The following is a 19,610-nucleotide window of genomic DNA, read 5'->3' as shown; positions in this document are numbered from 1 at the left end:
AGCTGCTCAACAGGTAGTGAACAGTAATGAAATAAATAAAATATTTCACGTTGGCAATAGATATATTTCTATTATGAAAACTTAAATTATAAATTGCTGTTAAACTATTAACCTATAAACTTAATTTTTTGACTTTTATGCAAACTACCACTGTAAGCTTGTGGCAGTCCATTCTGTAGCATTTGATTTCTCCAGCAAAAGGTTGGTTTTGAACCCATCCGTAATTTTCAAAGCTTCATCATCATTTACTTTTACTGTTGTTGACAGTTGTAAGCATATTGATTTCTAATTTGCATGCAATTTACATGTCCTGTCATAGCCACACCAAAGATTCTCTTCCAACCTAGTCCAGAAGATGAATAAATACATGAGTAAGTTTTTCTTCAGTTCTCTAAAATTCAAACTTTAGGTTTTCCCATTTATATTTTATCATATGAAAGTATATGTAAATATATGTATATGAGAAGGGACTAGAACTCTTTTTTTCTCAATTAAGGAGCCTATCTAAAGGTAACTGGACTGATAAGTGGAATATGAGAAAGTAAATTAGTATTAACAGAAACTCTTAATCCACACTCTAACTCACTAGGTGGCGGTAATGCACCTGAAGCAGGGTTGCAAACCGCCAATTAACGACAGAAGAAGAAGGAAAAAAAGCTCAGATCAGATCGATACTTCGAAACAGAAGATAGAAAAATTCTATTGAGCATTTGTATGCAGAGAGGATGCGCGACGAGACGCTGGAGTATTTCTGGAGTCAGAGTTGGATAAAGAAGAGAGACGCTGCTGAGGTTCGATGGTCGCATGCTGTTAACAGCAGAAGCAGGCTGACGGAGGCTCTTGCAGGTGCCTTTATACCACATATACCATATGTGTCCTTTACAACACATAGCCATTTGAGTATATGATGGCCATGTTGCGGTGTCAGACAGCTACTCTGGTAAAATTGTTTCATTTTTGTTGAAATCTTCTGGTTTCTACGGTGGCCGACAAGGGCAAACGCGCTGCAACGGCCAAAAAACCTTCAAAAGAGAAACGCTGCAAGAACGAAAGGCTGCAAAAGAGAAAACACAACGGAAGTGCGCCAGGCCGATAGGGGGACCCCGAACTGAGGGGTGCTATGAACGAAGAACTTTTACAGAGGCGAGATAGACATGTAGCGATATGTATACCATGAAAAACACTTTTAATCTTTACATACCTCAGATCACAGCTGACCACATACATGTTGAGACTAGATCAATCATTGACATATTCATAATGTACAGTTTGTTTGATTAGGTAGCAATCAGAAAAACGGGCATGACGCTGGCCATTCTGTTGTCTAAGGATCCACTCATATGGTTACGTATATACTATACATATACTTAGTGGCAAAAGAACAGCTTCAAGACAATCAGGAGTGTACAAAAAGACAACTGAACCCTGAAGTTGAATGGTGACAAGATTTTATATGCCTATATGTGAATATCTATATCTAGTCCTTGGATATTTTCGAAGTTTGGCTTATGGAAAGAAACTGTCACAAAGTCTGTGTGTGGCCATAATGCATCAGTACCTTTTTCCAGATGGCAGAAGGGTAAAGACCATGTGTGGGATGTTTGGTCGTACACAATGTTTGAGGCTTTGTGGATGCAGCTTGTGATGTAAATGGAGGGAAGAGTGGCCCCAAAAATCCTCTCTACTGTCCCCACTCTGTGCTGTAGGGTCATTGCTCTTCCCAAAACAGTCAGTGATGCAGCTGCTCAGGATGCTCTCTGTAGTCCCTCTGTTGAAGGTGGTGAGGATTGGTTGTGGGAGATGGGCTTTCCTCAGCCTTCTTGGTTCTCTACCAGACTTTTTACCCGATCCACCTCCTCTTTGAACGGTGACTTCTTGCTAAAGAGACCAGCCATGGTCATTGTTAAACTGATTCTAAACTGGACACCAAGTATGCAGTTAAAGTGTTATCAGAACTCTTTTTCGTGCACTACAATTAGCCATGAACTTATCAGCTTGTTACAATTCGGACAAAACTGAATTGCCAAAGCTGTTAAGACTCTATTTATCATAAATTGGAGTTTGTTGTGAACCTAACACACATGATCCCAGTATAAATTTACAGCTCTATCAACACTGGGAGATGTGGTACGTCTGTGTTGATTTATGACACTGAGGTTGTCCTTAGATCTTTACTCAATGTTCTGACAAAAAACTTTCACCCTTAGGTCCCACTCATATGATTGAGGCTGACATAATCAGTGGTCATGACTCCAAAGAGCCAATCATGGCACATCCCCCTGACACAGACAGTGACATCACACTGAAGGAGTGGCTGGAAGGAGTAAAAGAGCACAACAAGGGAATAAAACTGGACTTTAAGAGGTATATTTCCCTTTTAAGTCATATGTGGTTGTGTGTAATGCTAACACTGTATTGTACTCTACCCTCCATACTCTCCACACAGCATGGAGGCAGTGTCTCCATCTGTGATTCTGCTAAACGAAGTACTGACTGACTCACGCCATCCAGTGTGGCTCAATGCAGATATCCTGTCTGGTCCAGGGGGACAGGTCAGACCTCTGGAGCCTCAGGCTTTTCTTTCTGCAGTGCAAGCCCTTCGTATTCACACTGTGCTCTCTCTTGGCTGGACTACAGGATGGACTGCCGGGACAGATAACCCCGGTGAATACAATTCAATACCACTGGCTATGTATACCAATAACTGTTATTTTTCTAATAACAGAAGAAAAACAATTAAAAAATATATATTATGATTACTCTAACTGCAAAAAGCTTTCATTGGTTATGCCACCTATTGAAGATGTAACTACTGGCTCACAAATATGGTTTTATTTTTGAAAAAAAGCTCAGTAATTTCCTCAACCACTTGACCACTGTTAATAAACTACATACATAGTGCTTTTGTTGGGGACTATTTTCAGCAGCAAATTAATACACATTTGTATTCTAGTGAATATTTCTGTACTTGTGTAACCTGTAGATACTGTAAAGCTTATGCCTACATATGTTTTGTTTTAATTGTTTCAGGTTACAGCTGGGATATGGTGCATAAGATGGAGGAGATATGTGAAACCCTTAAACATCCAGTCACCTTCCCAGTGCGTGCAGCTCTCATGGCCCAGTCATTCTCCCAACTCATGTGGCTGCTGCAGCAGTCAGACAGGTATTTTTCACCACAGTTAGGCCAGCTGGTCACATTAGCATGACTTAATTTTGCCCACTTCCGGATTATATCACACAAAACCCATTGTCATTGTGCTGCATTAAAGGAAAATTCCTGGTTATGGCAACCAGGTGATTTCCTCTAAATGTGGCCATTGTGGCTCCATGGGTCATAACCCTCAATGTGCTCGGAGCACCTAGTCCACTCCAGGCACCTCCAGCGCCTCCTTCCCATCACATTCCTCAATCAAATCCTCTAATGGTCTGTTAGTGGTCCAAGGGCAGCTAACTAGCCTGGGAGACGGTCCGACAGAGACATACGGCTCATCACCTGCCTGTTCACGTTTCTAATAGATTTTCCCCGCTCAGCGACACACCCGCTGAGAAACCAACTCTGATAATTGGCGATTCCATAGTCAGAAACGTGAAGCTAGAGACACCAGCGACCATAGTCAAATGTATTCCTGGGGCCAGAGCAGGTGACGTCAAGTCAAATTTGAAGCTGCTGGCTAAGGCTAATCGTAAATATGGAAAAATTGTTATTCACGTCGGCAGCAATGACACCCGATTACGCCAATCGGAGGTCACTAAAATTAATGTTGAGTCAGTGTGTAACTTTGCTAAATTAATGTTGGACTCCGTAGTTTCCTCTAGACCCCACCCCAATCTGACCAGGGATGACATGTTTAGCCGCATGTCGTTGTTCCGTCACTGGCTGTCTAGGTGGTGTCCAGCAAACGATGTGGGCTACATAGACAATTGGGCCACTTTCTGGGGAAAACCCGGTCTGGTAGCGAGAGACAGCATCCATCCCACTTTGAATGGTGCAGCTCTCATCTCTAAAAATCTGACTGAGTTTATTAGCCAACCTAAAGCCTGACAATCCAGACTGGGGACCGGGGCGCAGAGACTGTCTAAAACGCCTCTCAGCAGTTTCCTAATTCAATTCAATTCAATTCAATTTTATTTGTATAGCGCCAAATCACAATACAAATCATCTCAAGGCACTTTACAAAAACTAAAACTAAAAACCCAACAATTCCCTTATGAGCAAGCACTTGGCGACAGTGGAGAGGAAAAACTCCCTTTAACGGAAGAAAAAACCTCCAGCAGAACCTAAGAGACGTCACCCCCCTCAAACCACATAGAGATTGTGTCTGCTCCTCGAACATATAAATCAAATAAATCTGATGTTAACAGAAGAGGAGTTATTCATAAAAACCTAATAAAAATTAAGACCACTCCTCATATTGAACAGAAAAACAGAAACAGATGTGGATTATTAAATATCAGGTCTCTTTCGTCTAAATCTCTGTTAGTAAATGATTTGATAACTGATCACCAAATTGACCTACTTTATCTTACTGAAACCTGGTTACAGCAGGATGAATATGTCAGTCTGAATGAATCAACCCCCGTCAGTCATAAAAATTATCATGTTCCTCGAAGCACAGGTCGAGCTGGAGGAGTAGCTGCAATCTTCCACTCAAACTTATTATTAAACTTTCATTCTCAGAACAGCTATAACTCATTTGAGAGCCTCACTCCGAGCCTCTCACATCCAAACTGGAAAACACAAAAACCAGTTCTACTTGTCATTGTGTACCGTCCACCTGTCCCTTACTCAGAGTTTTTAACTGAATTCCCAGAATTCCTGTCTGATTTAGTGCTTAGTTCAGATAAAGTCATTATAGTGGGAGATTTTAACATTCATGTAGATGTTGAAAATAACAGTCTCAGCACTGCATTTAATTCTATATTAGATTCAATTGGTTTCACTCAAAATGTTAATAAACCCACCCACTATTTCAATCACACCCTTGATTTGTATAGCACCTTTCATACACTACGCAATTCAAAGTGCTTTACAAGGCATATAATTACATTAAAAGCATTGAAAAGAGCATTTAAAAATAAAGACATTTAACATAAAATAAATTTAAATCAAGTAAAGTAAATTAAAATAAAACATAAAAGCACATTAAGAAAACAAGGATGAACAATTATTCGAAGGCACCAGTAAACAACAGAGTTTTCAGTCCTGATTTGATTGAGCTGACAGTTTGAGCAGACCTCAGGTGTTCAGGAAGTTTGTTCCACAAGTGAGGAACATAGTGACTGAATGCTGCTTCACTTTGTTTGGTTCTGGTTCTGGGAACACACAGTAGACCTGTCCCAGATGACCTGAGGGGTCTAGAAACCTCATAGGGAACTAATATATCTTGAATATATTTTGGTCCACAACCATTTAGTGCTTTATAAACTAGCAATAAGATTTTAAAATCTATCCTTTGACTAACAGGAAGCCAGTGTAGTGATCTAAGAACTGGTGTGATATGGTCCAGTTTCTTGGTGTTTGTAAGGACTCTGGCACCAGCATTCTGGATTAGCTGCAGCTGCCTGATTGACTTTTTGCTAAGACCTGTGAACAAGCCATTACAATAATCTAGCCTACTGAAAATAAATGCGTGAACAAGTTTTTCTGCATCTTGTTTAGACAGAAAACCTTTTATTCTAGCAATGTTTTTCAGGTGGTAATAGGAAGATTTAGTGATGGATTTTATGTGGTTGTTAAAATTCAGGTCTGAGTCAATGATTACACCAAGGTTTCTGGCTTGATTTGTAGCTTTCAATGACATGGAGTCAAGGTGAGCAATGACCTTTGACCTTTCATTTTTGGGGCCAAAAACAATCACTTCTGTCTTGTCTGTATTGAGCTGGAGAAAATTCTGGCGCATCCATTCTTTGACCTGATTAATACACTCACATAATGAAATTAGAGGACTATAATCATGAGATGATACTGATATATAAAGTTGGGTGTCATCTGCATAGGTATGGTAGTCAATGTTGTAGTATTCCATAATCTGAGCAAGGGGCAGCATGTAGATATTGAATAAGAGAGGACCAAGAATAGACCCCTGAGGAACCCCACATGTCATTTTTGTTCGCTCAGACTCATAGTTACCAAGTGAGACAAAATAGTCTCTATCTTGTAAGTAAGATTTTAGCCAATTTAACGCTGAGCCAGTAACTCCCACCCACGCTTCTAGTCTATCAAGCAGCACATCATGATCAACTGTGTCAAATGCAGCACTGAGATCCAGTAGTACTAAAACAGAGGTTTTGGATTCATCATTATTTAAATGTAAATCATTTAAAATTTTAATAAGTGCAGTCTCGGTGCTGTGGTGTGCGCGAAATCCAGACTGAAGTGCATTAAAAAGATTGTTTTGCACCATAAATCTGTGAATCTTTTTCAATTATTTTTCCCAGAAATGGAAGATTTGATATTGGCCTGTAGTTACTTACTGCTGAAGCATCTAGATTAGGCTTTTTAAGAAGAGGTTTTATAACAGCAGTTTTTAAGACCTGGGGAAACTGCCCTGACTGAAGAGAACTATTGACAATCTGCAATACATCTGGGGCTAAGCTGTTAAAAAACATTTTTAAAAAAATTTGTTGGTAAAATATCAAGGCAAGCATGATGTAGATTTTAATTGTAGAAGCGTTTCTGCCAGAGCTCTGTGATCAAGGAGATCAAAATGTTCTAGATTCACTGGAGAACAAGGAGGCACAGGTGATATTGTCATGTTCCTAGGACTGCAGCTAGAGATAGTTTGTCTTATCTTTGATATTTTGTCTGTGAAAAAGGCTGCAAACTCATTGCATGACTTTTTGGACAGCAGTTCAGAAGGAAGAGAGGGTGCTGGGTTTGTGAGTCTGTCTACAACAGAAAACAATGTGCGGCCATTATTGCTGTTTATTGATAACCTCTGAGAAAAATGATTGCCTTGCATTTTTTAGTTTTTGGTTATAGTTCTAAAGACTCTCTTTGTACAAGTCGAAATGAACCTGGAGTTTGGTTTTTCGCCACTTGCGTTCTGCTTGTCTGCGTATTCTTTTCTGAATTTTAACCACTGTGGCTTTTCTCCAAGGTGACTTTGACTTTTTTCTTGCTGACAATACCTTGGTCCTAATTGGGGCAATGGAATCAATAACAGTCATAACTTTGGAACTGAAACTTCTTACAAGGTCATCAACAGGGGCTGATGGCATGGTTGGTGATGGTGCAAAAACCTGAATAAATAATGCACAGCTCTTCTCATTAATATTCTGCTTTTTGACTACCTCTGTTTCACCTGTGTTCAAAACAGCAGGTGTGGTTGTTTTAAAAAAAAAAAACACAGTAATGATCAGAAAGAGCAACATCGGTCACCACCACCTCAGAAATATTAAGACCTTTAGAGATTATTAGATCCAGTGTGTGTCCCTTGATGTGTGTTGGATCTGTTACATGCTGAGAAAGCCCAAAGTTGTCCAGGATGTTCAAGAGTTCATTTGCACTTGCATCATTGAGATTATCGACATGAATGTTAAAGTCACCCACTAAAACAATACAATCGAAATCAATGCATACAATAGATAGTAATTTAGCAAACTTGTCAAAAAAATGTGCATTGTACTTTGGGGGTCTATAAATAGTTACAAATATTGCTCGACAGGAGGATTTGGTATGAAGAGCAACACAAAGGAGTCAAACTTTCCATATGATATGTTTTTGCATTTGAGGCTATCACTAAATAAAATAGCAACTCCACCTCCTTTCTTGTGTATTCTTGTTTCACTCATGAAACTGAAATTTGGAGGGGTTGATTCAATAAGAACTGCAGCATTATTATCTTGTCCTAACCATGTTTCAGTTAAAAACATAAAATCAAGCTTGTGCTTAATAATAAAATCATTGATTAAAAATGATTTGCCTACCAAAGACCTGACATTTAAAAGAGCTAAATTTAGTGTGTTAAAAACATTGTTAAAAACATTGTTTTCCCCATGTTCTGGGACATACTGTGGTTGGCAAGGGATACATACATTTGCAGAATGCGTTGGGTAAGTCTTATTTCTCTGTAGATTTACCAAACTTTTTCTGTTACCTATCAAAACTGGGATTGAAACAGCTATTTGCATATTGGGCCCTGGCTTTTCCTGGAGAGAGCCATGACTAACAGTATTGCAGCCTGGACCCAGCACATATCAGTTAGAGATTACTGTGCTGTTATCAGGCTGTGGAGACAAAGAATGATTTTGTTGACGGCGTGGAGGAGGGGTTGGTGGATGCTGCAATTGTGATTACAGCAGAGCTTGCTGAGGAATTGGTGGGGCATGCCGCTTTGAGGGGCTTCTGGGGGTGAAAATGACACTGGGGGAGGGAGGTCAGTTTGGGCCCAGTAGTGATGTGCTTCATCAGATTGGCGAGGTTCTTGGTAATGGGGAATGGGATGCCCCGGGAAGATGGTGAACTAGGTAGGGTTTGCGGGGTTGTGGGAAGTGAATCCTCACAGGCAGTGTCTGCTAGTGGAGGGGGTGTGGCCTCCTCATCTTTGCTCTGACTTCTCTCCATGTTAGAGCATTCGGGGGGGGGGGGGAGTGTTGGCTTTGGATGTTTTGATGTTTCTTCATTTTGTTTAGATTCCTGTATCTTGTCCTTGGCAGATTCCCGTCGTATCCTGTCCTTGGCAGAGGGAAGATTGTGGCGCAGGAAGAAAAATAGATTGGAGGTGAAAGCTTTTACTCCTGATTTATTTAGAGACAATCCGTCTCCCTTAAAAAGATGCCTGCGATCCCAGAAATGGTTAAAATTATCAATAAAATGTACTGAGTGGACATCACATGCAGTTGAAAGCCATGTGTTCAGTGCTAGTAACGAGCGTGGTAATCAAGGTGTGATGATGGCAGAGTTAAAACTAGAAAATGCATTTCCTGCGGAAGATGCGTGTGAATGCTGAAAGCTGAGTGAAGCTGCCCAACGATGCTGAAAATGGCTGAAACGCATTGTTGAACAAGCTGAAGGCTGAAATGCAATCCTGAAGAATCCTGGAAGCTGAAACGTAAAACCGGATTTGGAAGCTTAACCTGTTTAGCTAAAAAACCTTTGAACATTGCTGAAAATGGCTGAAATGTATTGCTGAATGAGCTGAAGGCTGAAATGCAATGCTGAATAAGCTGAAGGATGAAATGCAATGTTGAAGAATCCTGGAAGCTGAAATGCAAATGGATTTTGAAACTTAACTTGTTTAGCTAAAAAACTATTCAACATTGCTGAAAAGGCTGGAAAGAAAATCATATGATGTAGAAATTGCTAAAGAAAGAAGTTAAACTAACATGAAAGAAGACACAGTGTAGTGAACGATGGAAGAACTAAAGGATTTGAATATATGAGTTAAAAAAGGGAAGAATGAAACAGCAAAAAAGTGAACTTGTAGAAAGACTGTATAGACAGAAACAATGTATAGTTCAAAAACTAATAAATATTGCTGACAAATAAAGAAGGTAAAGGCTGTGTAAGCGAATCACAAATATTTGAAGGACGGTTTTCTTAGAGAAAGAAGAGAAGATGGAAGCACAGACTGAAAAACGGAAGATATGAAGCAATATGAAGTCGCGGAGGCCTGAAAAACATACACACATACATCACATGTTGAGTAAAATACAGAAAATTGCCAAAAGAAAACTGGAGGGTCCTGGAAGTGTGCACCGGGGGTATGGGAGAGAGCGGGGGAGAGGGGCAGGCATCCAGGGGGAAGCAGGGCTCTCTGTGGAGGGTCCTGGAAGTGTGCACCGGGGGTGTGGGAGAGAGCAGGGGAGAGGGGCAGGCATCCAGGGGGAAGCAGGGCTCTCTGGAGGGTTCTGGAAGTGTGCACGTGGGGTGTGGGAGAGAGCAGGGGAGAGGGGCAGGCATCCAGGGGGAAGCAGGGCTCTCTGGAGGGTTCTGGAAGTGTGCACGGGGGGGTGTGGGAGAGAGCAGGGGAGAGGGGCAGGCATCCAGGGGGAATGGTTCAATTAACACTAGTTAACAGTGTGAGCATCCCTAGTTTGTGTGAAGATAACATACCAGAAGGGATTGGAATTATCATTTGTCATTAACAGATAAAAGAAAATTCAGTTTTATGTTTACATTAAAGATAGATTTTTTTTTTCAAAGAAAACAACTAGGTTCAGGTGAGAAAGTGAGGTCAAAATGACACTACCTGACTACATTACCTATAAAATCTATCTTTAATGTAATTATTAAACTGAATTTTCTTGTACCTGTTAATGACAAATGATAATTCCAATCCCTTCTGGTATGTTATCTTCACACAAACCAAAATAATAAGGTGCATATAGTCTAAATTTGTCCCTGCAGCAATCGCTAGCTCTCTCGCTCTCGGGCAGGAAGCAAGTGCTGCAAGCTAGCGCTGGCAATACGGGATGAGATTAAAGGAAATATAACGTTTCTTAATCGCCTAATGAAAATTCACAATACGCGTGAGAGTCAATGTCCTCTCCCATGTCCACGTCAAGTATCTGTGAACACACACACACACACACACACACACACACACACACACACACACACACACACACACACACACACACGTAACGAGCTGCCAATGAAGCAATAAGAAGGGCTGTTCCTTGCTAGCAGATCGTCAACTATAACTTAACTGAAAACTGAGCAAAGCTCTTCACTTAACGTTACCATGATTGTCACACACATTTTGGTTAGTATTAAGGAATATACGTAATTTCATAGCCATGTGTATTCCAAATAAAATCAATACGAGTAATGTACGTCCACAGGTACGAAGCACAGACAGCCACTTTGTTTTGAGCTGTTACTATGGTGACCTAAGCCCAGAGTGGGAGGGGGACTGACGCAGCAGTTAGCACACGCTGAGTGAAGCAGAATCTAACAAAACTTCACCTCACACAACGGAGGACTACAGAAAAACTATAAGACCCATCGAAATAATTCTTTCACTAACAGAACCAGGAGGCTTAAATGAAGAGACTGATCCGCTTTTTGTGAAGATATTCCAAAAAATGAAGGATTCATAGCGAGTTAGAAACAGCCTTCATTCGTGTTTTCCCCAAAAACTCTAAACCTGTTTTAGAATGGGAGTGAATGAGAGATTGAGCCGTCACTCTCTGTCTGTTTGGCCATGTTGCGGAAAAACCGTAGGTCCTATGAAAATAAGAAAAGCATTGCCTGAAAGAAGACAAAAATCTCTACTACTTTTGAGAAAATGGTGTATGAAGAGTCAAAATTGTGGCCGTGACGGCGAGTTAGAGAGAAAAATTTTCAATAAACTTAACAGCTTCTCCCGCTCTAGCGGTGACGTCACGCGCTCTAGCTCTCTCCCATACACACCAATGTAAAATTCAGAAATGTCCTAAAAAAACCATAAAACTTAAACTGCCATTAAAGAAAAACCATAACAGATATCAAAAAGCTGAATACAAGACTAATAGATTAATGCCTTCTGACCCGTTTAAAAGTCGAATGGTGTTTCTAGCTGAAAGTATGCTGAAGTAGTTAAAGCTGAAAGAGGACAAAGTTTTAGAGGATTTGAACATTCTCTCCATTCATTTCTATGGGACAAAAAATTTGAAAAAAGCTGAATATCTTAAAAAATATGAAAGATATCAAAAAGTTGAATACACGCCTGAATGTCCTTAAAAAGCTGAACGTTTTGATACCTGAACGGTCTTTCTAGCTGAAAGTATGCGGAAGAAGATAGGGTCCAAAAAACGTACGGAAGAAGTCAGAATAATAATAATAATAACTAGACGATGCAATTTCTGAAGAAATTGCGTTGGGATTGCCGATCGCCGCGAAAAGCTCGAGGCAGACCGTGTCGCCGAAGCACGTTTTGAATCGACCGATTGCGATAATCGAGAAATACCGACTGTAGTGAGGGTGCTTTTATTTTGAGAAAATGCTATAAACAGGCTTTTATTTTGAAAGGACAAAGTGCTGCAGGAGACTCTTGGGACCTTGTACAAGAATCTGGACTTTATTTTGAATATTCCTTACTATTTACAAAATTGTAATACCTTACTATAAATAACTGTGGACTTTTATTGTGAAAGTCTCACCATGTCAGAAACCATGGCTGACAAGGAAAATGGCCTCACTTGGTACCTGAAGCTGTATGCCAATAGGTAACGTCCATTTTAATATTGAGTTGCTGTTTCAGGGCTATTTTATTGATAAAATGCTATTTCGGGACTTTTATTTTGAAAGGACAAAGTGCTGCAGGAGACTCTTGGGACCTTGTACAAGAATCTGGACTTTATTTTGAATATTCCTTACAATTTACAAAATTGTAATATCTTTCTATAAATAACTGTAGACTTTTATTGTGAAAGTCTGACCATGTCAGAAACCATGGCTGACATGGAAAATGGCCTCACCTGGTGCCCGAAGCTGTATGCCAATAACCAACGTCCGTTTTAATATTGAGTTGCTGTTTCAGGGCTTTTCTATTGAGAAAATGCTATTTCGGGGCTTTTATTTTGAAAGGACAAAGTGCGGCAGGAGAGTCTTGGTGACCTTGTTCAAGAATCTAGACTTTATTTTGAATATTCGTTACTATTTACAAAAATGTAATAACTTACTATAAATAACTGTAGACTTTTATTGTGAAAGTCTCACCATGTCAGAAACCATGGCTGACATGGAAAATGGCCTTACTTGGTACCTGAAGCTGTATGGCAATAGGTAACGTCCATTTTAATATTGAGTTGCTGTTTCAGGGCTTTTCTATTGAGAAAATGCTATTTCGGGGCTCTTATTTTGAAAGGACAAAGTGCTGGAGGAGACTCTTGGGACCTTGTTCAAGAACCTAAACTTTATTTTGAATATTCCTTACTATTTACAAAAATGTAATAACTTACTATAAATAACTGTAGACTTTTATTGTGAAAGTCTCACCATGTCAGAAACCATGGCTGACATGGAAAATGGCCTTACTTGATACCTGAAGCTGTATGCCAAAAAGTAACGTCCATTTTCATATTGAGTTGCTGTTTCAGGGCTATTCTGTTGAGAAAATGCTATTTCGGGGCTTTTATTTTGAAAGGACATGGTGCTGGAGGAGACTCTTGGGACCTTGTACAAGAATCTGGACTTTATTTTGAATATTCCTTAAAATTTACAAAAATGTAATATCTTCCTATATATGACTAGACTTTTCTTCTGAAAGTCCAAACATGGCCTGCTGGGAGATGACACCATGGCTGACATGTAAAACAGCCACAGAGTAAAATGCTCTAAATAACTGAGAATGGTGCCCTTGTGTAACAGCATTAGGCCGCCAGTCATTCTTAGTTACCAACCACACACAGCTGCTATTGTTTTGTTTTGAGCTTTTGCTATGGTGACCTATGCCCAGAGTGGGGGTGAGGGTGGGGGGTGGGGAGGGTGGTACAGAGTGGTCACCATGTGAAACAGCAGTGGACATTTGGCAGCCAGTCATTCTCAATTACCAACCACAGACAGCTGCTATTGTTTTGTGTTGAGCTGTTGCTATGGTGACCTATGCCTAGAGTTGGGGTGAGGGTGGGGAGTGGGGGGGGGGGGGGGGGTGGTACTGAGTGGTCACCAAGTGAAACAGCAGTTGACGTTTGGCAGCCAGTCATTCTTAATTACTAACCACAGACAGATGCTATGCTGCTAATGCATTGTATGTATTTGCTATGGTCACCTATGCCCAGAGTGGGGGGGGGGGGGGGTATTGAGTTATCCCCATGTGTAACATCATGTGACATTATGCAGCCAGTCATTTTTAATTACCAAACATAGACAGCTGCTATGCTGCTATTGCTTTGTTTTGAGCTGTTGCTATGGTGACCTATGCCCAGAGTGGGGGTGAGGGTGGGGAGTGGGGGGGGGGGGGTGGTACTGAGTGGTCACCAAGTGAAACAGCAGTTGGTATTTGGCAGCCAGTCATTCTTAATTACCAACCACAGACAGATGCTATGCTGCTAATGCATTGTATGTATTTGCTATGGTGACCTATGCCCAGAGTGGGGGTGAGGGTGAGGGTGGGGGGGGGGGGGTGGTATTGAGTTGTCCCCATGTGTAACAGCATGTGACATTATGCAGCCAGTCATTCTTAATTACCAAACATAGACAGCTGCTATGCTGCTATTGCGCAATGAGCTGCTTTGTGTTGAGTAGTTGCTATGGTGATCAAAGGCCAGAGTGAGAGGGGGAGTGACACAGCACTTTACACACGCTGAGTGGAGAAACTGAGAAAACTTCACCTTACAAAGTGGAGGATTACAGAAAAACTATAAGTGCTATCAATATAATTCTTTCACTAACAGTGCCAGGAGGCTTCAACAAAGAGACCGATCCACTTTTTGTGAAGATATTCCAAAAAATGAAGGATTGGTGGCGAGTTAGAAACAGCCTTCATTTGTGTTTCTCTCCAAAAATTGTAGAGATCTTTAGAATGGGAGTGAATGAGAGGTTGAGCAGTCACTCTCTGTCTGTTAGGCCACCTTGTGGAAAAACCGTAGGTCCTATAAAAATATGAACAGCATTGCCTGAAAGAAGACAAAAATCTCTACTACTTTTGAGAAAATTGTGTATGAGGAGTCAAAATTGTGGCCGTGACAGCGAGTTAGAGAGAAAATTTTTCCCTAAACTTAACAGCTTCTCCCACTCTAGCGATGACATCACGCACTCTAGCCCTCTCCCATACACACCAATGTAAAATTCAGAAATTTCCTAAAAAAACCATAAAACTTAAACTGCGATTGAAGAAAAACCGTAATAGATATCAAAAAGCTGTATACAAGACTTATAGATTAATGCCTTCTGACCCGTTTAAAGGTCAAATGGTGTTTCTAGCTGAAAGTATGCTGACACAGTTAAGGCTCAAAGAGGACAAAGTTGAAGGGGATTTTAACGTCCTCTCCATTCATTCCTATGGGAAAAAATTCCCACAAAACCTGGAATATTTCGGAAATTATGAAATATATCGCTGAAAAAAGTAGAAGCACCCATCTCCTCATCGAGCTGCACGCGACGGTGTTTGAATGACGTTTCTACGTCGAACGGTGTAGGACTAGATAGCGACCGAAAAACGGCGGAATAAAAAGAAAAAGAAAAAAAATAATAAAGAGAAAAAACGAAGAACATATCTTGGGATTGCTGCTTTGCACAGCAATCCCAACAATAAAGATTAGGATAACAATAGTGTGAATGCATTCACACTAATAAAATGGGAATATGCCAGAACTAAAACATAAATTAAAAATACGCACTTGGCATCTTACCACTGTCAGATTTACATATTAGGCACTGCTGTGCATGTTATAAATCAGGCTCCTGGTAAAATTAATACACCCATACTTTAAAACAGGATGCCTGCTTTAATTCAACTCAATTCAATTTTATTTGTATAGCGCCAAATCACAATAGAAATCATTAGGTTTTTATGAATAACTCCTCTTGTGTTAACTTCTGAATTATATGATTCAGATGTTCGAGGAGCAGACACAATCTCTATGTGGTTTGAGGGGGGGTCACGGCTCTAAGGAAACTGCTGAGAGGCGTTTTAGACTGAGTCTCTGCGTCCCAGTCCCCCTTCTGGATTGTCAGACTTTAGGATGGCTAATAAAGCCAAATTTCTAGAGATGAGAGCCGCACCATCCAAAGTGGGATGCCGTCTCTCGCTACCAGACCGGGTTTCCCCAGAAAGTGGCCCAATTGTCTATGAATACACCCACATCGTTTACTGGACACTACCTAGACAGCCAGCGACAGAACAACGACATGCGGCTAAACATGTCATCACTGGTCAGATTGGGGAGGGGTCTAGAGAAAACTATGGAGTCTGACATTGTTTTGGCAAAATTACACACCAACTCAACATTAATTTTAGTGACATCGGATCGCGTAATTGGGTATTATTGCTGCCGATGTGACTAACAATTTTACCATATTTCCGATAAGCCTTAGCCATCAGCTTCAAATTTGACTCCATGTCGCCCGCTCTGGCCCCAGGAACACATTTGACTATGGTCGCTGGTGTCTCTAGCTTCACGTTTCTGACTATGGAATTGCCAATTACCAGAGTTGGTTTCTTAGCGAGTGTGTCGCTGAGCTGGGAAAATCTATTAGAAACAGGCAAGTGATGAGCCGTGGGCTTCTGCTTAGGAGTATGTTTCCGTCAGACCGTCACCCAGGCTAATTCTCTGGCCCGCTCTGGAGCTTCCCTTGGACCGCTAAAAGTCCCTGAGTTCGCTGGCTCCATACCTGCTAACAGGGCTAGGCTAGCTGGCTTTTGTTCACAGGGGCAGAGCCGCGCTTCCAAATCAGTGATCCTCGCCTCCAAAGCTACCAGAACCTTGCACTTATTACAGGTATCATTATCACTAAAGGAGGCAGAGGAATAACTAAACATGTGGCACACTGAGCAGGAAAGAGAGTGAGAGAGGGAGAAGCCATGCTACTAGCTAGCTAAGTTAACTGGTAGGCTAACGAGCGCTAAGTCTGGGAATAGCAATAAATACCGGTCAAAATAGAAAGGTACTTGACTAGTACCGGAATGTGTAGCGGTTAATGAATTGTTTAGAGAGTTTAGTTAGTTTTTAGGAGTGTTAGACTAAAGCTAGTCTGTTGCTAATCTGTAGACGAACTATTCAGCACACATAGCACAACACACTTGCAATAGGAAGTGGAAACAGTCCTTTTCCTTTGGCCCCACAGTTAATTATCCAGTAAGCTTTTTGCTTGATTGCTTAGTCCAAATTAAGAAAGAACATGAAATTGCTTGAACTTGATGCATAAATGAATGTATATATTTTTTATTTTAGGTTACTTTTATTTTTATACCAGAGAGGTACTCTAACAGCACAAATAGGTACCAAAAAGCAGGCAGCTAAAAAGGTCCAGGGTCCTGTTCCAGCTGGATCTGGTACAAATTAAGCCCTAGGTACTAGTAAAAAAAAACTTACAACACATCAATAATAGAAAATTTTAATTCAATTCAATTTCAATTCAATTTTATTTGTATATCGCCAAATCACAATACAAATCATCTCAAGGCACTTTACAAAAACTAAAACTAAAAACCCAACAATTCCCTTATGAGAAAGCACTCCACGACAGTGGAGAGGAAAAACTCCCTTTAACGAAAGAAAAACCTCCAGCAGAACCGGGCACCTCTTTATTACAGAAATGTCATAAATTGAGGCTAACTTCTTTGTTGACATTGTTTTCACTTCACTATTTCTTACTGAAATAGGCTCATCCATTTTCTTGAACCAAGTTTATGCCGTTCCTTGTGCACACATCATTTGATGCATGTTACATGACATGGCATGACACAATACCATTGGTGTGTTTTGCCTGTAACTATTTTTCTCCATATGGTATTGGTAAATTACCTGAATTGATAGATGTAAATGTTTCAGTTACACTAGATTTTCTTTTGTCATTCCTCTCAGAACAAAAACTGATATGAGAAACAGAGAAAAGGGAACACCTTGCTGCATGTCTGGCAATACTGATAAATGAACCTGCACCAGAGGTGTACCCATATGCACAGACATTGGAATTCTAGTCAAAACTAGAGCTTTGTCTTACTTTTCCCAAATATGGGCAGATAAGGCGGAAAGGAGTGGGGTGGATCTGTGAATATTATGTGAAACTCAAAGAATTATCCAGTAAATCAATTACTTGTGTTTTTGTTTTTTTTTTTCATTGTCATATGGATTTGTTGGGTTTTTTTGTTTTTGTAAAGTGCCTTGAGATGATTTGTATTGTGATTTGGCGCTATACAAATACAATTGAATTGAATATGTATATGGCCACTTTTTTGTTGGCAGGTAATGCTGGCCTGTTGCGCTGGCTACCACCACAATCACCTTTTGCTTAAGCTAAACTAGCTTCTGGATTCACAAGCATCACAAGCGGTATCTTTTAAATTGATAACTAACAAGCAGTCTTAACAGCCTTGCTAACATATTACAAATTTGCACACATTTGTTGGCCCTTTACTATGAGGCGTTCCATTATCTAAACACCTCTTAAATACTGCCGCTTGCTACCCCTAAGCAGTCTACTCTGGTCCTATTTATTGGGCAGGCTTAACTAGTAATCCCAAATCACATTAGAATACACTGAGTGCAAAATGAGTCATCCAGATGTTTTTTATCTTTTACAGGAAGAGCAAACTGAAAAAATTCAAAAATGTTCTAATATGGTATGGAACACAAGCTAAATTATCCATACAAAGAAATGAAATTAAACCCTAGTATGTTTATCTTCAGTGTCTTTAAAATTTAGAATTGTAATATCTCCAGTTACCCGTGAGCCCCACTACCCTTCCTTTCCCAGCTGCTGCAGGAATTCTGAATATACTGCAGCCAATTTTAGCTATAAGAGGAAAAGACCACAGAGTGGCCACAGAAAATAAGATAATCCCTCACATATGATGCCCTGGTAACGGGTGTCTATATACACAGCCTGGATTTTTTCTGAATCATCTTAGACTGATATTGTACATGAATTTTCCATGAACAACATCCTATCAGCAATAAAAGCATTATAATATTTTTAGTACCTGCATATGATATAATTTGTTGTTAAATGAAATGTTGCTGCTTTCCTGTGTTGTTCACAGGTACACTCTAACAGTGTGGACCAGCCAGAATGACAAGTTCGCACTGCAGGACCTGCTGCAGTACAGAAAAGTGTTTGATATTAGTAGAATCTATTATGACCTTCCGGAATCTCAGAGGACAGAGCTCAGTGTCACATTGCAAGACAATACCTAAAAAGTTTACCATAAACACCTACTGAGAAGTTTTCTGGCTCTGGTTACTCAACTCTGACAGCATGTTGATGCCCATCTGTGAAAAGACAGAAGTAAAACCTGTTGCCTGCTGTATCCATACACTGTTCAATTCAATTCAATTCAATTCAATTTTATTTGTATAGCGCCAAATCACAATACAAATCATCTCAAGGCACTTTACAAAAACTAAAACTAAAAACCCAACAATTCCCTTATGAGCAAGCACTTGGCGACAGTGGAGAGGAAAAAACTCCCTTTAACGGAAGAAAAAAACCTCCAGCAGAACCGGGCTCAGTTTGGGCGGCCATCTGCCTCGACCGGTTGGGGTGAGTGGATAGAGCAGAGAGAAAAGAACAGCAACAATAAACAACAAATAGACACTGCAGGTTGGTGGGGCCAGTAACTGCACATCAGCGATATACAGCTCCAGGACCAGGGACACCTGCAGAAGGTACAGAGAGAGAGAGAGAGAGAGAGAGGGAGGGAGAGAGCACAAACTAGGGGAGAGAGAGAGCACAAGGTTAGTAACATTCAATGGTGGAATATACATGAGGTGGGAGAGAAGAGGGGGGGGGGGGGGGTTAGGGTAGGGGAGCTCAGTGCACCGATGGTCCTCGGGCAGTCTAGGCCTATCAGAATCAGAATCAGAATCAGAATCAGAATGAGCTTTATTGCCAAGTGAGTGTGCACACACACACACACAAGGAATTTGTTTTGGTACAGGGGGGGGGGGTACTCCAGTGCAAACAGACATAAATACAAATGCTACAAAGGGTCAAACAGTAAACATAAATGCTACAG

At 40.6% G+C, this 19,610-nt stretch overlaps 1 protein-coding gene across 1 annotated transcript; it reads left to right on the top strand.

The window, feature by feature from the left end:
• Positions 1–621: 621 nt before the first annotated feature.
• Positions 622–18,909, top strand: fam151b (family with sequence similarity 151 member B). The gene is made up of 5 exons (XM_026311543.1): positions 622–846; positions 2,208–2,364; positions 2,447–2,664; positions 3,031–3,166; positions 18,636–18,909. The coding sequence occupies exons 1-5, from the start codon at positions 726–728 to the stop codon at positions 18,787–18,789; spliced, it is 786 nt and encodes a 261-aa protein (XP_026167328.1). The 5' UTR covers positions 622–725; the 3' UTR covers positions 18,790–18,909.
• Positions 18,910–19,610: the final 701 nt, after the last annotated feature.

The sequence above is a fragment of the Mastacembelus armatus genome, unplaced genomic scaffold (genome assembly GCF_900324485.2).
Source record: "Mastacembelus armatus unplaced genomic scaffold, fMasArm1.2, whole genome shotgun sequence".
Taxonomy (NCBI): Eukaryota; Metazoa; Chordata; class Actinopteri; order Synbranchiformes; family Mastacembelidae; genus Mastacembelus; species Mastacembelus armatus.
Note: the sequence above shows the minus strand (reverse complement) of the source record. Positions and strands in the feature narration are given on the sequence as shown.